The sequence below is a fragment of the Haliaeetus albicilla genome, chromosome W (genome assembly GCF_947461875.1).
Source record: "Haliaeetus albicilla chromosome W, bHalAlb1.1, whole genome shotgun sequence".
Taxonomy (NCBI): domain Eukaryota; kingdom Metazoa; phylum Chordata; class Aves; order Accipitriformes; family Accipitridae; genus Haliaeetus; species Haliaeetus albicilla.
Window position 1 is genome coordinate 38648844 of NC_091515.1, and position 23505 is coordinate 38672348.

The following is a 23505-nucleotide window of genomic DNA, read 5'->3' on the forward strand; positions in this document are numbered from 1 at the left end:
AGATTCTTCTGAAAGCTGATTTCACCATAAAAAGGAGCAAGGTTGAGGGACATGCACAGGAGATTCAGTTCTTGGGAATAAAATGGCAGGATGGACGTCATCACGTCCCTATGGATATGATCAACAAGATAGCAACTATGTCTCCACCAGCTAACAGGAAAGAAACACAAGCTTTCCTAGGCCTTGTGGGGTTCTGGAGAATGTGTCTTTCAGGTTATAGCCAGCTTGTGAGCCTTCCCTATCGAGTGACCTGAAAGAAGAACTGTTTTGAGTGGGGCTGTCCTGGTTTTGGTTAGGATAGAGTTAATTTTCTGTCTAGTAGCTGGTATAGTGTTATGATCACACACTGATGTTTTCAGTTGTTGCTCAGTAGTGTTTAGACTATGTTAAGGATTTTTCAGCTTTTCATGCCCAGACAGGAAGAAGTCATGCCCAGTATATAAACTGGGGGAGTTGGCTGGGAGGGTGGATTGCTGCTCGGGGACTAACTGGGCATTGGTTGGTGAGTGGTGAGCAATTGCATTGTGCATCACTTGTGTTGTATATTCTAATTATTTTGTTATTATTATTATTGAAATTTTTATTGTTATTATTATCATCATCATCATCATTATTATTTTCTTCCTTTCTGTCCTATCTTCCCTATCACTCACAAGCCTCTGGAAAGATTGAGAGATATAATGGACTACGTTGAGAGCATTGGGCAATGGGGCATGGAAGCACTGGGATATAAATTTAGCAGCAGCTACTTGGCTGGATAACACCAGAGGATCTGCTAACTGCCCTGGTCCTGCCCAAACAAAACTCCTACATACTGTGGGAGGAGATAAGGTCCCCATAGTGCACATGGGGAAGTGGCTGGGGAAGGCGGTGTGGATTGCTCCTCCCTTGGGAAAAGGCAAACCCATTCGTGGGATTGTCTTTGCTCAAGGACCTGGGTGTACTTGGTGGGTAATGCGGAAGGATGGGGAGACTCGGTGTGTGCCTCAAGCAGGTTTAACCTTAGGGGGAAAAATAATCTGTGATGTGAGTTGTATGTTGTAGGAAGTAGTGTAGCAGGAACTACCTGAACCAATGAAGAGTGAGCTTTGCAAGGAACCGGGCGAGAGCAACGATGACTCAAACCAGGCTGGTGTTGGCGCTCAACAATCAAATGATATGGGACCTGAGGATGATGCAAATGGTATGGAAGAAGGGTTGGAGATTGTATTGGGTCTGGCTGGGATGGAGTTAACTTTCCCCATAGCAGCCCTCATAGTGCTGTGCTCTGTATTTGTAGCTAGAAAGGTGTTGATAACACACCAGTGTTTTGGCTACTGCTGAGCAGTGCTCCCACAGCATCAAGGCTGTCTCTCCAAAGCCTCCCACCCCCAAAGGCCAGCAGGCTGGGGATGGGCAAGAGGTTGGGAGGGGACAGACCCAGGACACCTGACCCAAACTGACCAAAGGGGTATTCCATACCATATGACCTCGTGCTCAGCAATAAAAGCTAAGAGAAAGGAGGGGGGGTTGCCTTCATTATTAAGGTGTTTGTCTTCTGGAGCAACCACTATGCGTACTGAGGCCCTACTTCCCAGGAAGTGGCTAAACATCACCTGCTGATGGGAAGTAGAGAATAAATCTTTTTGTTTTCCTTTGCTTCTGTGTGCAGCCTTTGCTTTTCTTTATTAATCTGCCTTTATATTGACCCATGAGGTTTTTTTCATCTTATTTTGTCCCCCCTGTCCAGTTGAGGAAGGGGAGTGATAGAGGGGCTTGGTGGGCACCTGGTGGCCAGCAAAGGTCAACCCACCACAAACCCCAACTCTCTCAGCCTTCCTCCATAGGAGAGGTGTTTCCAGCCCTCTGATCATTTTTGCGGCCCTCCTCTGGACTTGCTCCAATAGGTCCATGTCTTTCCTGTGCTGAGGACTCCAGAGCTGGACGCAGTACTCCAAGTGGGGTCTCACCAGAGTAGAGAGGGAGAATTACCTCCCTTGACCTGCTGGCCATGCTTCTTTTGATGCAGCCCAGGATACGGTTGGCTTTCTGAGCTGCAAGTGCACATTGCCAGCTCATGTCCAATTTTTCATCCACCAGTATCCCCAAGTCCTCCACAGGGCTGCTCTCAATCCATTCACCTCCAGAGAAGTCCAGGAAGACCCTGGGTATGCACTTGTGTTGCAAACTCAAGATGAAATCCAGGGCGATGCATCTTTGCTGCCTAGCCCTTAGCCTTGTTTGTCATTTTTATGATTTTTGACACTGATATAGAGAACGAACTGCTTATTGCTTAATGATTGTCTCTCTGTAACTTTACATACCAAGGACTGGTGTCTGTCAAGGATTAAGCCTGTCAGAGACTGGTACTTGGGAGTGATGAGCAAGAAGGAGCCATGAGCAATCACAAAACTTAATTAAATGTTTGATGAATTTACAATCTTGTTGAGAAGGCACAAGTAGAGGCCTTGCTTGAATAGATAGGGCTGGAAAAGATAAGAACTCCTGACTTTGTTCTCGTCCTTGTAGATCATTTAGCTTAAACTAGCCATATGGGTTTACACCACTAATGAAAACTTAGATAATAAGAGCACTAACAAGCACTGATGTATCAAAACATGTAAAGGACCATACTGCGCAGAATCACCTGAGGAGGGTCAAGTAGCGGACAAGTGAGGAAGACTATGGAAGACCACCGGAGGACTCCTGAAGACCACCAGAGACCTTCAATGCGCCTGTGTAAAGGACATTTGCATATGCTAATAGTTTCCTGGAAAACTAATGAATATGTATAACATTTCTCGGAAATCTAGTGAATATGTATGTAGAACATGTACTTAACCTGCACAATTAGGCCCGAGGGTGTGCACGATAGATGGAGTGATCCCCCGTGCATCCAGCGCTGCCAATAAAGAATACCTACTTAATAGTTAATCAAACTATTGTGTTAGTTTCTTTGAATCAACACGTGTGTCAACCAGCTGCTGCAGAGCCCCTGCAGCTCACTGCCATCGCAACCCTGGTGTGGGGGGTGCAGGGAGAGGAGCCCAGCCTGGGGAGCCTGGTGGTGCCCCAAGGGAAGGGCACCTGCGAGGGGCCCATTTGTGCTGGTAGGTCTGATGGACAGGTACTGCTGAGGAGGTAAGAGAGCTCATTATGGGTAGGTATGTGCTGCCCGAGGGGTTGGTGGCCCTTCACAGTAGTGCATCTTTGAGGGAGGCTGTGGTGGTGAGACAAGGGGAGTCAAAAGAATCTCAGTAGACATAATAAAGGGGGGTGAAAGATGATGTTTAGTGCTTACATTGTTGAAATTAGCTGAGGTAGAGACAGTCCTTGGTAAGAAGAGCTGGTCCCAAGAACCAGCTAATGAGGTAAAGACAGTCCTTGATAAGAAGCAGGAGCAGGCCCCAAGAGCCAGCTAAGACTGGTCTTGCGGCTTGGGTGAATGCCAAGAAATCACTGAGCCTGCGCAAGGAAAGAGGTTACTAGCGGTGACAAAGAGGAGTCATCTATCTTCATCTCTGCGACCACCAGATGACCACCATAAAGAGGCACTGCGCAGGTGCAGTTAGGAGGGGACTATGGAAATGACCTCTCGGAGCTAATTTTAATATGAAGCGGGATAGGTCATGCATATGTATAGGCATATTGTGAATATGTAATACCTGACTCTATAAACTTGAGGCGAACTGCCGAGTCGCGCGCGCACGACTTTGGTGGGACTACCCCCCGTGCCGCCCAGCGCTGAATGAACATACCTACTTTACAATCTCACTGATTGTGGAGCCTGTTTTCCGCACGACAGTGGGTTGGGAGAAAGGGGACTGCGTGTGGGTGCCCCTGAGGGGGAAAAATGTCTGCCCTCCCCGTCCCCAGGCAGGAGGCAGTGCCCGAGCGCGAGGCCTCTGTGCATGTGTCTCCAGCAGCGAGCCGTGCGGGAAGCAGGGGGCCGGCAGGGAGAAGCGGCCCTGTGCACGGGAGCCCGGGAGAGGCCGAGGCCGGGCGGCCATTTCACCGCCGTCTCTATCACACCCGAGGCCACGGATCCCAGACGAGGCCGCCGTTGCCAGGGTGACCGGCCAGTGGCGCCCCCGCCCTCCTCCGCGCGCCGAGCCCCGCCCCCGTCCCCGCCCCGTCCAATCGGAGGGGTGGTGGCAGCGGAGCGAGGTTCCCTTTGTTCAGCCATTTCAGTACGGAGTACGGGTACGGAGCGGGAGGACGGGTTGCTCCCTTGCCACTCCTCTGCCGTCGGGTTCTGGGATGGTGTGGGTAGGTGTTCGGGCTGTGAGGGGCGGGCTGGGATGTCCTATCTCCAGCAGCTGTTGCTAGCCTGCGGATCGAGGCAGGGCCAGGCCGGGTGGGCAGCCAGCCAGCCGTGGGCCCGGCTGCCGTTAGGGGTTTTCGCGCCGCCGCTGGGAGAGGAGCTGTGCGGGCTCGGCCGTGTGCTGCCCTTTCCTCTCCTGCTGTCGCCGCGGGCTCTGCCGCCTCGTGCCGGTGGATGGGTGGATCAATGGGGGGATGGGGTGGCCGCGGCCTGAGGGGCGTCCGGGGCCTGAGGGATCGCGGTCGGAGGACCGGCCCCCCCCCAGTTCCCTCGGCTCCTCCCGATGCTATAGCTGGCGCCGTTCCCGCAGCCGGGCCGCAAACTCTGCCGTTGCAGCGAGCCGGAAAGTGAAAGTCGCCTCGGGAATATAAGAAAGTGGCCCTATTTCCTGCCTGTTTTCTGGGGTGTGTAGGGTCCCTGCTGTCCAGATCTGGCTAGGTGGGTTTTCTTTAATTAGTTTTTCTAAGAGACATTCGAGAGCAGTGAAATCCTGTGTTTGTCTTGTACTTTTGTTTGTTTGCTTGCTTGGGGAGGTTGTTAATTTAGGCGCTCAATGGAAATAGCTGATGGAACTTTTAAAGCCTTTGTGGGGTGACTATACAAAGGGCCGAAACGCTTTTTGGGTTGGTATAAATGGCTTGCTCAGTCTTCGAGCTCTTTATCTCCTTGCTGTGAAGATAACAATTCCTCTCCCTTGAATTTATGCTCAGGACCTAAGAGATCCTCCTACTGTGAGGCTTGTTCTGCTATGCACTCTGGCCACCACAGGTTCATAACTTGTTTGCTTGCCTTCTTGCATGTTTAAGTAGTCCTTGATGTGGTATTTGAATACTTCACAGATATTGTTCAATCCTTACAACACTCATTGAACAAAAAGTTAACTTGTGTCCCTTCAGTACGTGAGCAATTAAACAGGAAAAATAATTGCATGCCCAAGATCATACAAGGAGCCTTTGGTAGAATTGGAAACAACCTATATTTCTAATCCAGAGTCTCGGTTATGTTTAAAAATGACAGTATATTGTCTGTTTCTAAAAGTCCTCGCTTTGCATCTGCTGTGTGAACTGTAGTTATTTTTGAGTTATATGCGAGAGGACAGAGGAAAGCTGCCCACAACTGGGAAGAACAGTTTCTGTATGATCAGAATTACTTTAGAATGCATTTCTTCAAAATATCTAGCTAGCTTATACTCAAAGCAGTATGATACAAAGGGATAACTATGATCCTGCAAAAACAGGGTTAAAAAGCAGTTTACTTTCTGTCTTAAAGGAGGAAGCTCTGGTTAGAATTAATATTGACTAAGGACCATGTTTACCATTGTATATAGGCAGTGATACAGACTTCAGTGACTTCCAAAATGGATATAGATGTAAGCACAGCTGCTAAATTGAGCTAAGCATGCCTTGTGGCAGGAAGGTAAAAACAACATTAATGATGGATTTATGAATGTAGGCTTTTATTGGATTATCTGACATACATTTTTCTAGTATATTTATTTAGATTCCAGTTTAGGAGTGCTTGTATGCAGATATTCAAGAGAACAGATATATGTGCTTAATTTTAGGTTCATGGTGTAAATCGGAGCAACCACAGGGATAATCAGGTGATAGGTATGCACAGAGCTGTCCAGCGGACTGGCAGAGCTGGAGTAGAGTTTAATTCAATCAAGTTTCCTTCCTACTCCTGCTTTGGGCACACAAAGATGCTGTAGCTACAAAGGAGGGTGGCATAAGGCCAAGTATAATTCTCCTTCATCAAAGCTGATATTCAGAATCTGTACAGTTTATTTTTTAAATGTTTCATTGATGGAGAAGAGAACTCCTTTTGTAGACTCAGAGTTGTCACTGTTGTAAAAATTTGGATTACAGGTTTGTGAAACTTATGCACTGATCAATGCATTATGTCAATGGAGTTGTGGCAGTGATATGCAACAGGGGGAGGATTTTTATTTGCTTTGTTTTTGAAAAGGCTAGGACTTCTTTTTCCATTATTTTCATGTCTTAATTATGTTCCAACTTTGATTAGTTTTGATCACAGAAATTAATTTTACCAGTTAATTCAGTTCCAGATTCTATGAACATTTAAATACATTTAACAGTAGTATGTTTTGATCACCTATTCCACTTCTTTAAACTGTTTAATAGTATTGATTTGGATAGCTTGGATAGGTTTTCTATATCTTTTGATAGATTTCATATCTATATGATAGTTGAAAAAAAATTATTTCTAATATGCAGAAGCTATTGGGGCCCAAGGTCAGGGCTGCAATTCATACTGAAATTTTCTTTTTAAAATATTTCAATGGTAGATATATACTTGTATAGGCCCAGTGTTGTTGGATTTATGTATGTGATCTATCGTATACATGATAAATCAGTGTCCATAATAATCTGTTTATGCATGTACATATGGATGCCATGGATTGTGGCATCTTTTAATGATATAGAAATAAACTTCCAAACATCACTTTTAGCCTCCAGAAGGTTTTCCTTTCCAAACCAGACTCCAGAGTGTAATTTAAACAATTAAAAAAAATTCACTGATAATTTCCTGTATACTGAATGCTTTTGAAATTTTGAGTTTGTGTATATACGTGGGTTTTTTTTAATGAGTAAAATCTGAGATAAGGCCTAAAGTCAAACAAAATTAATGTGTAAAGAAAACTTGTTTTTTAAGCCTTGAGTATAGAATATAAAGTTTCTGTTAAATTATTCCCCTATTAAATAATTTAATTTTATATAGCATTTTCTACAAGCCATTGTGAAATCCCTTAAACATTCCAAATGTGCTGCTTATGAAGAACCTGCCATTAAGGGCATTGATTTAAGTAATTGATCAATGCTAAATATAAAAGCAGAGGAAAAGGCAAGACAAAATGTTTTTGGCAGAGAATAGAAAATAGATAGTAGGTGAGTAGGTACAAAGATGCAAGAAAATTGTTACTCTACTAGAACCCAAAAAGGAAATACTTGTGGAAATGATGGTGAGGTAGCACAGAGCAGGGGTTTCCAAACCTAGTTAGTGGGTATATGATCATCACTGATAACTTCTGGCATCCAGGGTCACATGTTTTTCTAACCACACAAAACCAGAGCCTCATCTATGGCTCTTCTCCTCCCGGCTTTCCTACTGCATGTTCCTGTCTTCCAAGCTAGGATTGCAGTCCAATGCTCACACTCACCTTCCCCATCCATTCATGTACCTGCAGAAGTTTAATTTTGCACTTCAGCCACATCCTTTCCCCTGCACACATCTAAATCATGAATCTTCACTTCCAGCAAGTACAAAGTGGAACCTCAGCTTCCCCTGTGCACATACCATCACCCTAATCCTGGTCTTCCTACTTCTCCATGTCTTGGTCCTCTTCCTATATCCTGAATCAGAAGTGCAGGTCTGCCTGGGGGCAGCAGAGCTTTTCATTATTGTTGGATGCAGGTGGTGGCTGCAGTAGTTCCTAACTGTGTTTACAGAGGCTTTACAGGACCTAGTAGGCAGTTATTCTGCTGCCTGTGTAAGAGCAGTGAGAGCCAGGAGCTGTGGCTCAGTTCAGCATTGAGCATATCACAAAAGCATGAGTGGTATGTGCACTACAGTTTGGCCACCTCTCTTGTAGAGAAACAAAGAAAGTCAGTAGCAGACAAGTGTGGAGAGACAAGAGTCTAATTCTCGTTGGAGAATAAAAAGCACAGGTCTGCTTTTAAAACCAAATAAGCTAAATCAATGCAAAAGTCCAAATAGATGCCTGTATTTCAGTCTGTTTTACATAGTTGAGCTTGAGTCCATTCCTTAAAAAACAACCAAACAAACAAAAAACAACCAACCGGACAAAAACCCAAAACCAAACAAAACCCAAACAAACCATAAGCCAGCCTTAAATTTAAATAAATTGTTTCACACTGGATTTTGCAAATTGATGTATAGGCAAGTTTAAGCTAAATTGGTATAACTTTCTTGTGCAGTCAAGCCCTGAGCTACGTGTTTGGAAATCAGGAGGGACTCACCTACATTACACCTAATGGAGTGCAGTGAAGTGGAGTTGGCATAAGAGGTGAAAGCTTCAGTTGTTGAATCAGGTCCATAAGTAGTTAAAAACAAACAAGATCAGGTTTGAATGGACCTTTTGAACAAATGGTAACTAATTGCATTAACAAGAATGCTAGAATCATGTAATTACAAAACTAGTCAGCACTAGGTTGAAAACACTGGAGTCTGAAGTGGAGATGCTTTTGGAGCCCCATAGAAAAGGAATTAAAGTAGACAAACAGAGGAAATTATTTGATTAAAAAAAATAAAAATCTATGGTTGTTTCATGTTTCTCTAACACAGAAATGTATACACTAGTGCAAGTATGTGTTTGTGTATCACATCTTCAGATATCTGCTTATCTTAACTTTTAACCTTTGATATGTAAAAATCCAGTTGGTCATTTCGTCACATTAACAAACATCTTCAGACAGCTTCCTTTCCAAAATCCTCGTCTCTGTAGAAGACTTTCTATAGTCTTTCTCTGTTTCTTGACTAAAAACTGTGTAATGCACTGTAATTTCACACAATGTTTTGTGTCTGGAGAATACACTATTACAGTTGTTCTCTGAGCCAATGAGTACTTCTAATATATTTTACAATTTATGATGATAATATATCTTTCAGTTTAGCAAGGAAGCATATTTTAGGTTAGGCACTGTACATTCTAGTGATTCTCAATTTCTCAGTGATCGCACAGAATCAAAATAGAAAACAAAAATTAAATAAAGCACAATTGGCAGTATTTTCACAGCTTCCTTCATTTGGAGTGTACATTTCAAGGTGTGCTTTATTTTGTTTGCTACTTACATTTGTAATCCTTTAAAATATGCATTGGAAAAGATGATACTGATAAGGGAATTTTATGAGGCAGAGGTGAATCTTGCATGTAACCACCACAGAGTTCAGTCTCTCTTTCATTAATAGTTGTACAATGTGTTTGAAAGATGAGATAGGTTTCTTTTTAGATAAGAAAAAAAGTAATATAATATATGAAGCTGCATGCTTTAATATTTTCCCTTTTTAGAATATGGACTTTTATATCTGCGCATGAGATTGAGAATCAGCAGTGTGGTGGGTTGATCCTGGCCAGAGGCCAGGTGCCCATCAAAGCTGCTCTATCACTCCCCCTCTTCAGCTGGACAGGGGAGAGAAAATAAAACAAAGGGCTCATTGATTGAGATAAGGACAGGGAGAGATCACTCAACTAATTACCATCATGGGCAAAACAGACTCGACTTAGGGAGAATTAACTTAATTTATTACCAATCAACCAGAGTAGGGTAATGAGAAATAAAACCAAATCTCAAAACACTTTCCCCCCACCCCTCCCTTCTTCCTGGGCACAGCTTCACTCCTGGATTCTCTACCTCCTCCCCCCAGTAGCGCAGGGAGACGGGGAATGGGGATTATGATCAGTTCATCACACGTTGTATCTGCCGTTCCATCCTCCTCAGGGGCAGGACTCCTCACACTCTTCCCCTGCTCCAGTGTGGGGTCCCTCCCATGGGAGACAGTCCTCCATGAACTTCTCCAACGTGGGTCCTTCCCATGGGCTGCAGTTCTTCACAAACTGCTCCAGCATGGGTCCCTTCCACGGCGTGCAGTCCTTCAGGAGCACACTGCTCCAGCGTGGGTCCCCCGTGGGGTCATAAGTCCTGCCAGAAAACCTGCTCCAACATGGGCTCCTCTCTCCATGGGTCCACAAGTCCTGCCAGGAGCCTGCTCCAGCGTGGGGTTCCCACGGGGTCACAGCCTCCTTCGGGAACCCACCTGCTCCGGCGTGGGGTCCTTCACGGTGTGCAGGTGGATATCTGCTCCACCATGGACCTCCATGTGCTGCAGGGGGACAGCCTGCCTCACCATGGTCTTCACCATGGGCTGCAGGGGAATCTCTGCTCCGGCACCTGGAGCACCTCCTCTCCCTCCTTCTTCACTGACCTTGGTGTCTGCAGAGTTGTTTCTCTCACATGTTCTCACTCCTCTCTCTGGCTGCAGTTTCTGTGCCTGATGCAACTTTTTTTCCCTTCTTAAATATGTTATCAGAGGTACTACCACTATTGCTGATTGGGTTGGCCTTGGCCAGTGGTAGGTCTATCTTGGAGCCGGCTGGTGCTGGGTCTATCGGACATAGGGGAAGCTTCTAGCAGCTTCTCACAGAAGCCCCCCCGGAGCCCCTCCTGCTACCAAAACGTTGCCACAGGAACCCAATACAAGCAGACATTGAGATTACTGCCATTGTTTTGTTTCTTTTATGCTAGGTAATGGGGCTAATGGAGCATAGTGAGGCTTTGATAACCTCAGCTCCGCTGGGGTGGAACTCTTCTTGTTTTTTAAAAATAAACAAAATAAGATAGCAGAGGCTGCCTCTTGAGGATCTTCTTGTAGGTCTTGCTTTAGATAAGCATATTTCAGGATGTTTCTAAATTCAGAAGTAATACAGATTTAATTGGACATAAGGATGATTTAAAACTTTCTTTACCACACATTTCTTGAAGCTTTGGAGAAAGAGTACACCCTTGAAAACAAATAACTATCCTAAATTATCTGAGGTCATACAAGTTGAGTTTATACTATGACAGAAATTTTAAAAGTTGGCCTGTGAGTTATTAGTAATTTGAGTTGCTATTTTCACTTAGAGTTTTACATTAGAACCAAATATATCTACATGTAGGGAAAACAATAATAGAAAATAACATTTATCAATTTGGCAGCAGTAAGAATTAATTTATATTTTTTCATCCAGTTTTCTTGATGCTCTTGTTTTATCAAAGGTAATAGCAGAAATCATAATGAAGTGTTAGAATTGAGAGATTTGGTGATAAAGTGATAAATAAGGAGGTGAGGTGTTAATTTCAGAAGTTACCTAGTATAGAAGAATTTGATATCTGTGATAAAACATTACGCCTGTCAGAAGAAATTCTAGAAAAGATGCTATAGTATATGCTTTTGAGCTCTGGAACATCCCTTGTGGCATCTTCTGTGGAGATTACAAGAGATATCTCAAGTTCAGAGGAAATTCAACAAAGTGGTCTTATACTGTATAATGTTTTCATTGCAATTTAATCCTTGGGTCCTTCAGAAGATTATGTTAATTTAAAATAATAAAATTCATAACACTGTTGTCACAGTATTGTATTGATGGAATTACTGCAGCCTTGCATCTATGAAGACCTGAATGAAGGCAAGCATTTGTATTTTTTTTTTTTTTTTTTTAACTTGAGTGAAGCTTAGCTGTCCTGTCTACACTTTAGGTAAGTGTATATTAGGGAAATCTGATTATTATACAGATGTCCTTTGAGATTATGCTAATTTAGTCATAAGTAAGTGTGGGACTGAACTCTGCTTTCCTCAGTTAGACTTTGAAGTTCAATTTTGAAATTGTGAAGACATACTTAGTGTTGGTCTTATCCATGCTGAGCAACTTTCATAGAATCATTTAAGTTGGAAAAGACCCTTAAGATCATCTAGTCCAACCGTAAACCTAACACTGTCAAATCCCCCACTAAACCTTGTCCCTGAGTGCCACATCTACACGTCTTTTAAATACCTCCAGGGATGGTGACACAACCACTTCCCTGGGCAGCCTGTTCCAGTGCTTGACAACCCTTTTGGTGAAGATATTTTTCCCAAAATCGTTGTAGGTCCCTTCCAACTGAACTATTCTATTCTATATACACAAAATTTGCTAATTTTGAGCTGAGATTTCCTCTGATATATTTTGAGGCTAAGGATAAGATACACTAGGTATTCAAAGTAGTTTCTTTTGAATTTCTTTCCCCCCTTCTTGTGTAGTTGGTCCTATTCCTCTTTACACGTGAAATTGAGAACTTATGAAATCTATCCAGCATTAAAACAAATCACGTACAAGTAAAGCAGACGGCAAAGCAGGTACCACATTCCTAACTCCTGGATCTGCGTTCGCATCCCTGCTTTTCCGTGGGCGACAGCCTCCTAGCTCGCTGCCAGGCGCTGCGCAGCCGTCCCGAGGAGGCTGGGCTGGAACTCCGCTTCGCCCCTCGCCTGTCGGGACTGCTGGAGCTTTCTCTCTGTTTTCGGAGGGGGGGGGACTGTGGAGGAGGCGCCCCGTTTTCCGCCGCCCGGGATTGAGGGGCTCCTGTTTTGTCGCCCCCAGGTTCCTGACGGTGTGGGACGCACTGGGGAAAGGCTGACGGCGGGCCGGCGGGCCCGAGGCGGCTCGGGCGGGCGGAGGCGCGCCCGGCGCTAGGACCCAGGAAGACGTGAGGCGGCTCTTAGGGCCAGATTGCAAATTCGCCGTGACTCAGTCTGCTTGGTGCAGTGTGCAGTGGCAGAAGCAGGTCAGTGCTGTCCGTCTGTGGGGCTTGGGCTCGGCGCCGTGCAGCTACCTTGCTTCCTTCCCCCCCCCCCAGCCTGGGGCCTGTTGCGCCGCTAACCGCGGCCGCTTGTTTGGTGTTTTTCAGCAAGCCAAGATGGAGTATGAGTGGAAGCCCGACGAACAGGGGCTTCAGCAGATCCTGCAGCTGCTCAAGGAGTCCCAGTCCCCGGACACCACCACGCAGAGAGCCGTGCAACAAGTATCCTTGGTCGAGGCCTACGTCGCGCGTGCGGGTGGGGCAGGCAGAGCGGGGCCGCGGCGGCCGGGGGGGGTGCTGGGTGGGGGCACTGCGGCCGCAGGCCGGCGCTGCGGCAGGCGGCGGCGGCGGCCGCCGCCGCGGCTGGGCCTGCCCGGGGAACCGCCACAGCGAGCGCTGTGGGCCGAGCCTCCGCCGGAGCGGGTGTCCGTGGCGCGGCGTTTGAACCGCCGAGGAGGCCTGTGGGCCGCGGGGCCGCCTTCCCCCGCTGGGAGCCTGGGCACCTGTTGCGAGCCTGGAGCCAAGGTTCGTTTTTTTCTTTTTAAAGCTCTGGTGTGGCTGCTTCGGTATCTGCTGCTTTCCCAGGTTACCCCACGCTGGGTCGCTGCCAGCGCCTAGCACTCAGCCGCGGCGGATCTCGCCGAGAGGGCTGGGGGGGGGGGGGCGCTGCCCACCGGGCTGAGTTGGCGGGGCGGCGCGGGGTACCCGTCGCCCCTGCGGCAAAGCAGGGGCTTCCTAAACTAATCCGGTGCTGGGATTCAAGGCAAAAGCTGTAGCTGGTGGGAGGAGTGTCCCTGGTGGAGCCGCTGCCTGCATGCTCTCGTTGGCCTGCTGGCTCTGACGCTGTATTTTGCTACGTTGTGAGGATGTTTCTGCTTGCCTAGAATTCTGAGCCTAAAATGCTGCTCGTTACGCTGTTTACATTTCACGAGAAAGGGGAAATCTACCGTATGTGGCTTCTTGTGCAGCTTTGCAGTGCGTTTTGTGTTGGTGTTGTGGATTGTTGGTTTGTTGTTTGGGTGTCGTGTTGTGTGTGTCCCCCAAATCTCTCTTGATCGTGGAAGTGATGAAATAGCAAGGTTTTAAGGAACAAAGATTGAGAGAGGAAAATTTTACATTAAGATTAATAGAAGTATAAGTCTTGAAAAATAAAACTCTTCTCTATTGTCTCCTACTCCTTGAGCTAACTATATAAGTGCTTTAAAATATCTAGAAGTCCTGAAAGGATATCTTCCTATGAAGTTTATGAGTTTATCATCTTGATCCCTTTTTATTTAAGGTATTTGCTTGAAGGTCTTCACAGAAAGCAACAGAATTCATTTATGTAGGTAAGAACAAAAAAATTTATTTTATATATATATGTTATTTTAGGAGTTTAGCTTGGAGTCAAATTTTCTTGAATTCTAGGCTTTCCTAACATGTGGTCAAGCTTTGGAAGGCTTCTGTTCTTATCTGAAAGGTGAAGGTAGTTTTCATCTTGTTCCTGCAGCTATGTTTCATATTCTTATGATGCTATTGCTTCCTTTGAAAAATACTATACGGAAGTGGCTAAGTGAAGTGTTCTGATAATGCCCCAAACTTAAACAGGTACTGCTCTTTAGTATTTCAAATACAAGTGTTCATAGTAACAGTATTTATAGTGTAGCTTTCATGTAAAATTACATTTTAAAGCTCTGCTTCAAATAACTTAATGACATCTGATTTGTTTTTTGAAAAACAGTGGTGTATGTGTAGGATGGGCAATATAGGCATTGCTGTCTGTCTTGAAGATGAGTAGAAATTTACTGAATGAAAGTGCTGTTAACTGATGTTTGAAATTCTTCTTAAATGGTAGTGGTAACTCAAATACCTGTGCTTTCAAGGAGGTCCTCATATGTTGACCTGTAAAGGTTATCTAAGTGGCACGTTTTTACCATTGTATTATCAGTTTGGGAAAATGTTCTAATACAACTTGACAGGCCATGTCCTATAATTTAATAAAAAAAAATAAGTGTCCTTTGAGACTGTTTCCACAAAAATTTGTGATGGCTGTTGTGTTGTGGAATGCTACTTAGTAGCATGTCTAAGTAGGATGGTGATTAATTGTTTCAAATTTAAAGTACTTCCAGTCCATAACTTTTTAAATAAAACTATCAGTGTGTTGATTCTCTCATGCTCTTTATGACACAGTTTTGGCATATTTAGGTGTTTAGAACTCAAGTGTAATAAAGTGAGGAGCACAGGTTAGCTGAAACCCTTTGTTTGTTAACAAACAAAAGTTATGAATTGGTAAGGCTTTCAAACATTTTTCAAATGAAGATATAGATGTTTCTTGGAGTAAAAAAGAAAAAGTTAAAGTGGGTGAAGAAATTAATAAGAAAATATGGCCTATAAGCTATTCCTTGATTCTTAGACCTATTGGGTGTGTTCTAATTAATTTTCTATTTAATACTGTTCTTTCAGTTCTTTCTGCTTGTTGCTGCTTCTTATTTGAGCCATTGGAATTCACAGTTAGTAATGTTCGACTGACTGTTTTGGTGATTATGTTTCTGAAGCTTGGAGAAGAAGAAAAAAATTTCAAAATGTGCTACCTTACTTCTTGGCTGTTCCTGAAAGAGCTCTTTGGCATGGCACCTTTGACAACAATCTTTGGATGTGTGTTTCTTCATTTCTAGGGGCCATGTAGAATGTTCTGTGTTATTTTTCACTTGCTGTGACCATTCTTCTGTTTACATTTCATCTCCTGTGTGTTTCACAGCTTGTGGCTGTGATAAGTACATTGTATTCTCTTATTAAGTGGAAAGAGGGCAGGTTTCTCTAGCAAAGTTACTACTTGATGCAAGCAGCCTAAATATCTAAAAATGAAGTTTCTTAAGTTTGTGATTGAGACACTGGCTGTTGGTCATTGGAAGGGCCGTCAATGTCCTAACACAGATACATTTGGCTAAGGTTTAGTGACTTTGAATATTTAGAGATTTAGCTATACAGCAAGTAAAGTAAATGCTTATGAAGCAAATAATCTTACTACTTCTAAAAATTATTTTTGTTAAATGTCTTGATTGTTTGCCATACTGATGATATCTAGTAGGTTTAGTAACTTAAGCATGTAGTGTCATCTTTATGACTTAAAATATTGTTGAGCGTAATACTAATTTAATACCAGGGTGTGAGCACAGTATACAAGGAGAATGCCAGATCGTTGTTCTAGCCAAGCAGTGGCAGAATACTTAGAAATTTGAGGCAGAAGTAATGACAAATTTTAGAAAACCTACATACTTTCTAGATGTTCAGAAACATAATCATTCTTCCTGCAGTTTCCCCAGGGACATAGTGAAGAGGCTGGTATTGTTAGTAAGATACTTATTCAGAAAGGTGTCACTCTAGAAAATTGATTTGTGTACAGAAAGAATTTTTTTTTTTTGAGACTATGGATAAGCATGAACTTCTTGGTACAAATATCTGGGCATTTACAATTAAACAGATTCTCACTGTTGAAAGCTCAGTCTGTGGCTAGTTAGCATCATAAAAAAGTATAGGACTAATATTAAAGTGAGTAGCTTATTAAAATCATAATAGGTGTTGTATTTTAATGCTGAAATGCTTTTATTTATTGTGGAGAAAAAAAAGATATATTATGGGATTGTGTCTCTGGATTCCTTATGTTTGGCTGGCTTCTACGTGTAAATATTGAAGTCTAAAACTGTACAGAGGAAGGTGTGGGGGGGTTGGGTTGGTTTTGGGTTTGTTTTTTTGGGGGGTGGGGTGGTGTTTTTTTGTTTTGTTTTAAAAATATTTTTAAGGATCTATTAATTTCTGTGTCTGTCTCCTGGATTCTTTTTTCAGATTTCGACATAACTAAAAGCTACTGCTTCAGTATGAAAATTATAGAAATTGTTTTCAGATTGTTCATACTCTGTATGTTGTGAGCTTATAGTCACAGCTGTTTGAAATGACGCAGTAGTACATAACTCAATAATCATAGTATCCAGAAAGCTATAAATGCTGTGTGTGAAGATTCAAATTTCCTTAACAGTTTCTCTCTTCAGAAACTAGAACAACTGAATCAGTATCCAGATTTCAACAACTACCTGATTTTTGTTCTTACGAAGTTGAAGTCTGAAGGTAAGTTCTTGAGATATTGACTGTTTTATTCTATTTTTTCTTTTTTAAAAATATATTTTATTTAGCTTGAAAGAAACAGGAAGCTGATTTCTACAGTCAGTTTGCTAGTTGGCTGATCTCCATAGTCATGTAGAACTCTTCTTATCCTTTCAGGAGTCTTTGTGGAAAAAGATCTGATAACGTGTTGGTGCTTGTAGTTTCAGTCTTGGAATAGATTCCATTCTAAATGTCCTATGAAATCTTCCCAGAAATGTGGGAGCATCATACTAGTCACAATAGTGAAATTTCACAATAGTGAAATTGTGGAGTAACTTTGTACTTCATGGTGATGAATCATGACTATACACATAAAATGGGCTGCTAAATCCAGTTGTGATTGTGATCGCTCTAGTAATCAACCCATTAAATATTTTGAAGATCACATACTAGAGTTGTCCAAAGATTATGTCTGTCAGAATCTTCATTCTGAAGTCTTAATTCTAATAAAATGTAGTTACTTACTGTTGGCTTATTTTTATGGACATTAGTACAAACTGTTTATGGCATACTGTGTAGCCTCTTCCAGTTGGTAAATTCAGGCAGTTCCTTAGTAATGATCAGGGTGTGTGAAAGACTTTCCAGTGTACTACAGCTACTGATTTGTGAGGTCTTTGCCAGTGAGACAGACTTATTTCAAGATTTGTTTTGGCATGTCTTCCCTCTTTTTTACATTTGTACTTAATGTGTTTGATTTTGGGGAGTTTGGTTTTTTTCCTTAGTGTCCTGCTACCAGTGCTTTTTCTGCCTTCTAGTGCTTCACCTCTGAGTTTTTGAATACTTGCTTTTTTTTCGCTTTGAGTTAGATTTTACTTGCATGTCACCCTGTAACATTCAAAGCATCAGCAAGAACATTTATATAATGCTTGAACTAGTGTTTTGGTTGTGCTGTCATCTTACTTCAGGAGGAAGGAAAGAGAGAGGAGGAGGAAAATATATTTTCATATTTGAAGGCTGGAGCATATCCAAATGTTTTTGTGTGTTTTATGTAGAAAATGTCCTGATAATCTTAAGGCCTTGGGGGAATACCTCAAGTTTGAGAGAGAGCGCACTTTCAAGACCTGAATCGGCAAGGATATTAAATTTTTCAACAAGATGCTAGTGTAGATAATGAATACTTTATGGCCATACTGTCCCATCAGGAGCAGCCATGGAAATAAGCTTCCAACATCACTGGCAGCTTATTCAATGGAACTTAAGGTGATTTGATAGCTAGTGTATGAGAGCGAGCTTGATTTGATAGCAGGTGTGACTAACCTTTGATTCAGTTTTTGCCACTGTTGAAACAGCTGCTGAGAAAACTGTGCTTAAAGAACCTTTTAGGTGGCAGCTCCTGAATGTGGCAATTCTGTAATGATTGATTAAAATGTGTGTTAAATACTCTTATTTTACTGTAATGGAAGTTATGCCAAGTTGCCTGCAGAATCATAAGACTCGGGCCAAATAACTTTGCAAGCAAACTTTTATTTGCAAACAAATAACTAACTTTGCTTGCAAAGCTGGCTGTTTCACTGAGGCCTGCCTCCAAGGTATCTTATGCGTAGGTTAGGGATTTGCTTTGGTTTAGCACCAGAGGTATTACTTTTCAGTTGCAAAAAGTGTAACTTTTTTTTTTTCTCCAGTGTTAGCTTTGTCAGGCTCTTGTGTCTGAATGCTTATAACTTGCTGGATTTAGGTCTGTTGTGGTACTCCTACACATGTATGTGGTGTTTTTTCTGTTTTTAAACTTCTGTGGGCCTTGTTAAGCTGTTGTAGTGGGTCGACCCTGGCTAGATGCCAGGTGCCCACCAAAGCTGCTCTATCACTCCCCCTCTTCAGCTGGACAGGGGAGAGAAAATATAACAAAAGGCTCATTGATCGAGATAAGGACAGGGAGCGATCACTCAACCAATTAGCATCATGGGCAAAACAGACTCGACTTAGGGAAAATTAACTTAATTTATTGCCAATCAAACCAGAGTAGGGTAATGAGAAATAAAACCAAATCTTAAAACACCTTCCCCCCACCCCTCCCTTCTTCCTGGGCACAGCTTCACTCCTGGATTCTCTACCTCCTCCCCCCAGTAGCGCAGGGAGACGGGGAATGGGGATTATGATCAGTTCATCACACGTTGTATCTGCCGTTCCATCCTCCTCAGGGGCAGGACTCCTCACACTCTTCCCCTGCTCCAGTGTGGGGTCCCTCCCATGGGAGACAGTCCTCCACGAACTTCTCCAACGTGGATCCTTCCCATGGGCTGCAGTTCTTCACAAACTGCTCCAGCATGGGTCCCTTCCACGGCGTGCAGTCCTTCAGGAGCACACTGCTCCAGCATGGGCTCCTCTCCATGGGTCCACAGGTCCTGCCAGGAGCCTGCTCCAGTGCAGGGTCTCCATGGGGTCACAGCCTCCTTCAGTCATCCACCTGCTCCAGTGTGGGGTCCTCCATGGGCTGCAGGTGGATATCTGCTCCACTGTGGACCTCCATGGGCTGCAGGGGGACAGCCTGCATCACCATGGTCTTCACCACAGGCTGCAGGGGAATCTCTGCTTTGGTGCCTGGAGCACCTCCTCCCCTTCCTTCTTCACTGACCTTGGTGTCTGCAGAGTTGTTTCTCTCGCATATTCTCACTCTTCTCTCTCCTGGCTGCTGTTGTGCAGCAGTTTCTACCCCTTTGTAAACATGTTATCCTAGAGGCACTACCACTGTCGCTGACGGGCTCAGCTTTGGTCAGCAGCAGGTCCATCTTGGAGCCAGCTGGAACTGGCTCTGTCCTACATGGGGGCAGCTTCTGGTGTCTTCTCAGAGAAGCCACCCCTGTAACCCACCTGCTACCAAAACCTTGCCACGAAACCCCACTGCAGTAGGACAATTCTGTCAGTTCCCTGGGATTTATTATTTTTAACCTGGAATTATACCTTGCTTTATCTCACACAGCATCCTGAGCTTTGTGAATAAGAGGTGGATCTGCTATACGCTAAATGATCAAAAGATGATGGCCATTGTCATTCATCAAGAATACTCTCCCATCTTCAGAAATTCAACTTGTCAGGGAATACTGGGTGTGATGACTCTATCATAATCTTGCCATAATATTTTCTTGATGCAAGGTTGTGTCAGCATACACTGAGATGATGCTGTCTACTTGCATCAGTAGAGACTACTGTGTTGCCTTCTGGTAACATTTCTCTGTTGAACTCTAAAGATAAACTAAATTGAGACTTTGTAATGTCTGTAAACTATTCCTACTATGTTTATGCCTGTATCCTTTCCTTGAATGAGGTCTTCACACCTCAGAGAGCAAAAAAGGAAGCTGTCTTTATATGGTGTCAGAATTAATGTGGCATTCTAGTTAGCCTAATATGGCCTTCATGTTCGTGGATATTTTATATGAAAATTGCAAGAACAGAAATGGTGTCAAAGCTTACTGCTTTTTAGATAAGATATGATGACATATCTAATGTCGCTCTGTGTGGTGAAAAAAGAACAGAACTATTGATGAGAGGATCTATTCTAGTTAAGAATCAGACTGTCCATCTGTAATGCCAAAACACACATGTCCTTTCTCAGATCTACCTTTTATCCTTGTTAGACAAGAGATAGAGGACATGGTTAGTCTGCATACAATTTCAGTAAAGTTTTGAGTTTGGCTTCTTTTCCCCTGTCCTTTAGGAGTGTTGCTGGGCTCTTGGCAGGACCTAGGCTAACAGGAACATATATTGAGACAAATGCATGATGTTCCTGGTTGCTTTCTACTGGCCCATATAGCCATAGTTATTTATCCTGTTGCAGCTATACAAAGTCCTTGTGATCCTGATCTTGGACTGAGTTTTAGTGACTGATTCTTCACCCAATCCTAATGTGGGATCTCTAGTCTTTGGTCTTACTGGGGTGTTATCTCAGTGGATTGATCACAGCCTGGTGTGAGACTATCACGCTCAAGGATCAGAATCCTCGAGATGAACTTTTAGTCTGAAGGTGTATGAGCTGGGATTGAGAACATTGCTTGAGTACTGCCTTTGTCATTAGCTTTAAGGATGGTCTTTTAAGTTTATTTCCAAAATGCTTTGGATTTTTAAAACCAGTTGAAGATAGAGCAGTGTCTCTGCAACTCTTGATCTTGTTCATATGATGACTTAGTCTTTCAGAGTACCTTACTTTGACATAAAATATTACCATGGAGGAAGGTCCTGTCCCCATTCTCCCCCAAGTTTTTGTTTCAATAGAAGTCACCACAGATGGTAATTTATTTTCTGGTAATAATTACAGTAACAATTCATCTAGTTAATGGCTTTTTATAAACTGTTACTGGGATCCAAAGCAGTCTTGTGGGTTTGATGTGAATGTTTTCTGATGAGTGTTGGAATTTAACTTTGATCTGGATAGCAGTTTTCATGAGTCCATTCCATTATGAACTTTTTTGGTGTGTTGGTGTTGAAAGATCTTTGAAGCTGAGCAAGAAAAAGACCATTGTGTGAGGTCAGGTGTTGATTAACCAGATTCCAGTTTCAGGAAGGATTTTTTTGATAAGCAGGATTAATCCTGAAAAGTGGTTCAGCAGCTTTAACTGTTTAACTAAAACAAATACCACCCTACTACCCCCCCCCCCCCCCCCCAATACCATCATCCCACATAATGTCATTATTAAATAGACTAAAATAACTGCCAAGGAGTGAATCTGATTGGATTACAATTCAGAAGCCAAGTCAGATTAATGTACCCTTATAGTTTAAAATGATGCATAACATATGTAGTGTCCTACTTAAACAACAGCAAAACATTTTTTTCCCTTAAATTCAGATATGTTAAGAATTACAAAAAGAAATTAAGCCCGACAGAGTATTAGTAATCGATGCATAAAATAATTGAGGTGTGTAAATATCTTAATGGAAACCAAGTTATAAGATAATGAATTTTGTCAGATCAGACCACTAAAAATTCCATTCCCCCCCCCCTCCCCCGCTTATGATGGCTAATTCTTCCTTTCCATGCTTCTGTATAGATATTGTAATGCAGATTTAAGGAAAATGCTTTTCCTAAGTAGTTCTATGGCATACATACCTGTCGTGGTTTAACCCCAGCCAGCAACTAAGCACCACGCAGCCGCTCACTCACTCCCCCCCATCCAGTGGGATGGGGGAGAAAATCAGGAAAAGTAGTAAAACTCCTGGGTTGAGATAAGAACGGTTTAATAGAACAGAAAAGAAGAAACTAATAATGATAATGATAACACTAATAAAATGACAACAGTAGTAATAAAAGGATTGAAATGTACAAATGATGCGCAGGGCAATTGCTCACCACCCGCCGACCGACACCCAGCCAGTCCCCCAGCGGCGAATCCCTGCCCCCCACTTCCCAGTTCCTAAACTAGATGTGACGTCCCATGGTATGGAATACCCTGTTGGCCACTTTGGGTCAGGTGCCCTGGCTGGGCATGAGAAGCTGAAAAATCCTTGACTCTAGTCTAAACACTACTGAGCAACAACTGAAAACATCAGTGTGTTATCAACATTCTTCACATACTGAACTCAAAACATAGCACTGTACCAGCTACTAGGAAGACAGTTAACTATATCCCAGCTGAAACCAGGACAATACCATGTATGAGAAGTGACATAGCAATTATTTTATCTCATTTTATTTCAAATGCAGCATTTTATGCCAAAAGAAGAAATGCTATAAACCAAAAATTAAAGTAGATTATTCATTCAGTTTAGAAAAGCCAGATAAACCTAAGGAATCTGAACATGTAAAAATGTAATTCCATGAGGAATTTCATTGTCATTCTTAGCCAAGTTGTAAGTTTTCAATATTTTAGGCATTTAAATACTTTAATGCTGTTTTGTGAAAGATATCAGAATGGTACTTGAATCAGAGAGGATCCCTAGCTGTGATTAGTTGTTAGTCTAAATAGCTAGAGATGTTAAAAAATTCCCTTAAAATGTGACTAATAATGCAACCAATACAAAACAAGTATTTTGAGGTTTTTAAAGATTGGGTTTTTTTTCCATGCTCAAAGGTAAAATAAATTTAAATAGTGGGGAAATTGTAATTTAAAATAATTAAATTTACCTTAAATGCACAGGTCATTTAATAACTTTAAGGCTACTTTAATAAAAACCTGTTGCAAATAGCTTCACCATCTCTACTAAACAAATTTGCTGGTATTCCACTGTCCTGGTTTCAGCTGAGATAGAATTAATTGTCTTCCTAGTAGCTGGTACAGTGCAGTGACTGAATCAAGTGCTCAAGCTCTCTGTGCAAGATTCCCTTTATTTCACTAAAAGATCAAACTTATATATGTTTCAACAAAGATCTAGAAATAACTAATGGCATACAGCCAATACTACTAACACAGGAGGGCATATCTGGCCCAGCTGGGGTGTTTGCCAGTCCTCAGAACAGTTAAAGATAAACACATTCCATAGACATATTCGTGACTGTCTTCAGCCACATCTTCCCAGGCCTACATAAGGCCATCCTCCAACCTGACCTTGTGAAACTAGTTCTTCAAGGCTTGGCAAACATGCAGCACAACAAATTCTAACGTTCACTCTTGAAAACAAATGCCAGGTGTTCCGAGCTGCTCCCACATCTCCCCCTTTTTTGTTTAGGAACATCAGATTCACGAGGAAGGCAGCGAGGACTCCAGCTTCGAACCGATGCAATCCTCGTACTGCTCCTCAGATGATTCTGATTGCTGCAAGCACACAAATGATTAATAA

General features: G+C 42.9%; 1 protein-coding gene across 4 annotated transcripts in view; it reads left to right on the forward strand.

The window, feature by feature from the left end:
• The first annotated feature begins 4113 nt into the window (after positions 1-4113).
• LOC138683373 (transportin-1-like) overlaps positions 4114-23505 on the forward strand; it is a 99499-nt gene continuing 80107 nt past the window's right edge. For 2 of the 4 annotated variants that reach the window (XM_069775079.1, XM_069775082.1), the window contains exons 1-3: positions 4225-4248; positions 12769-12882; positions 16686-16761. In XM_069775079.1, coding sequence (XP_069631180.1) covers positions 4240-4248; positions 12769-12882; positions 16686-16761 — 199 coding nt within the window. In that variant the 5' untranslated portion in view covers positions 4225-4239. Of the gene's footprint in view, positions 4249-12461; positions 12646-12768; positions 12883-16685; positions 16762-23505 lie in introns of all 4 variants that reach the window. The other 2 variants (XM_069775081.1, XM_069775080.1) reach the window with 2 other exon arrangements.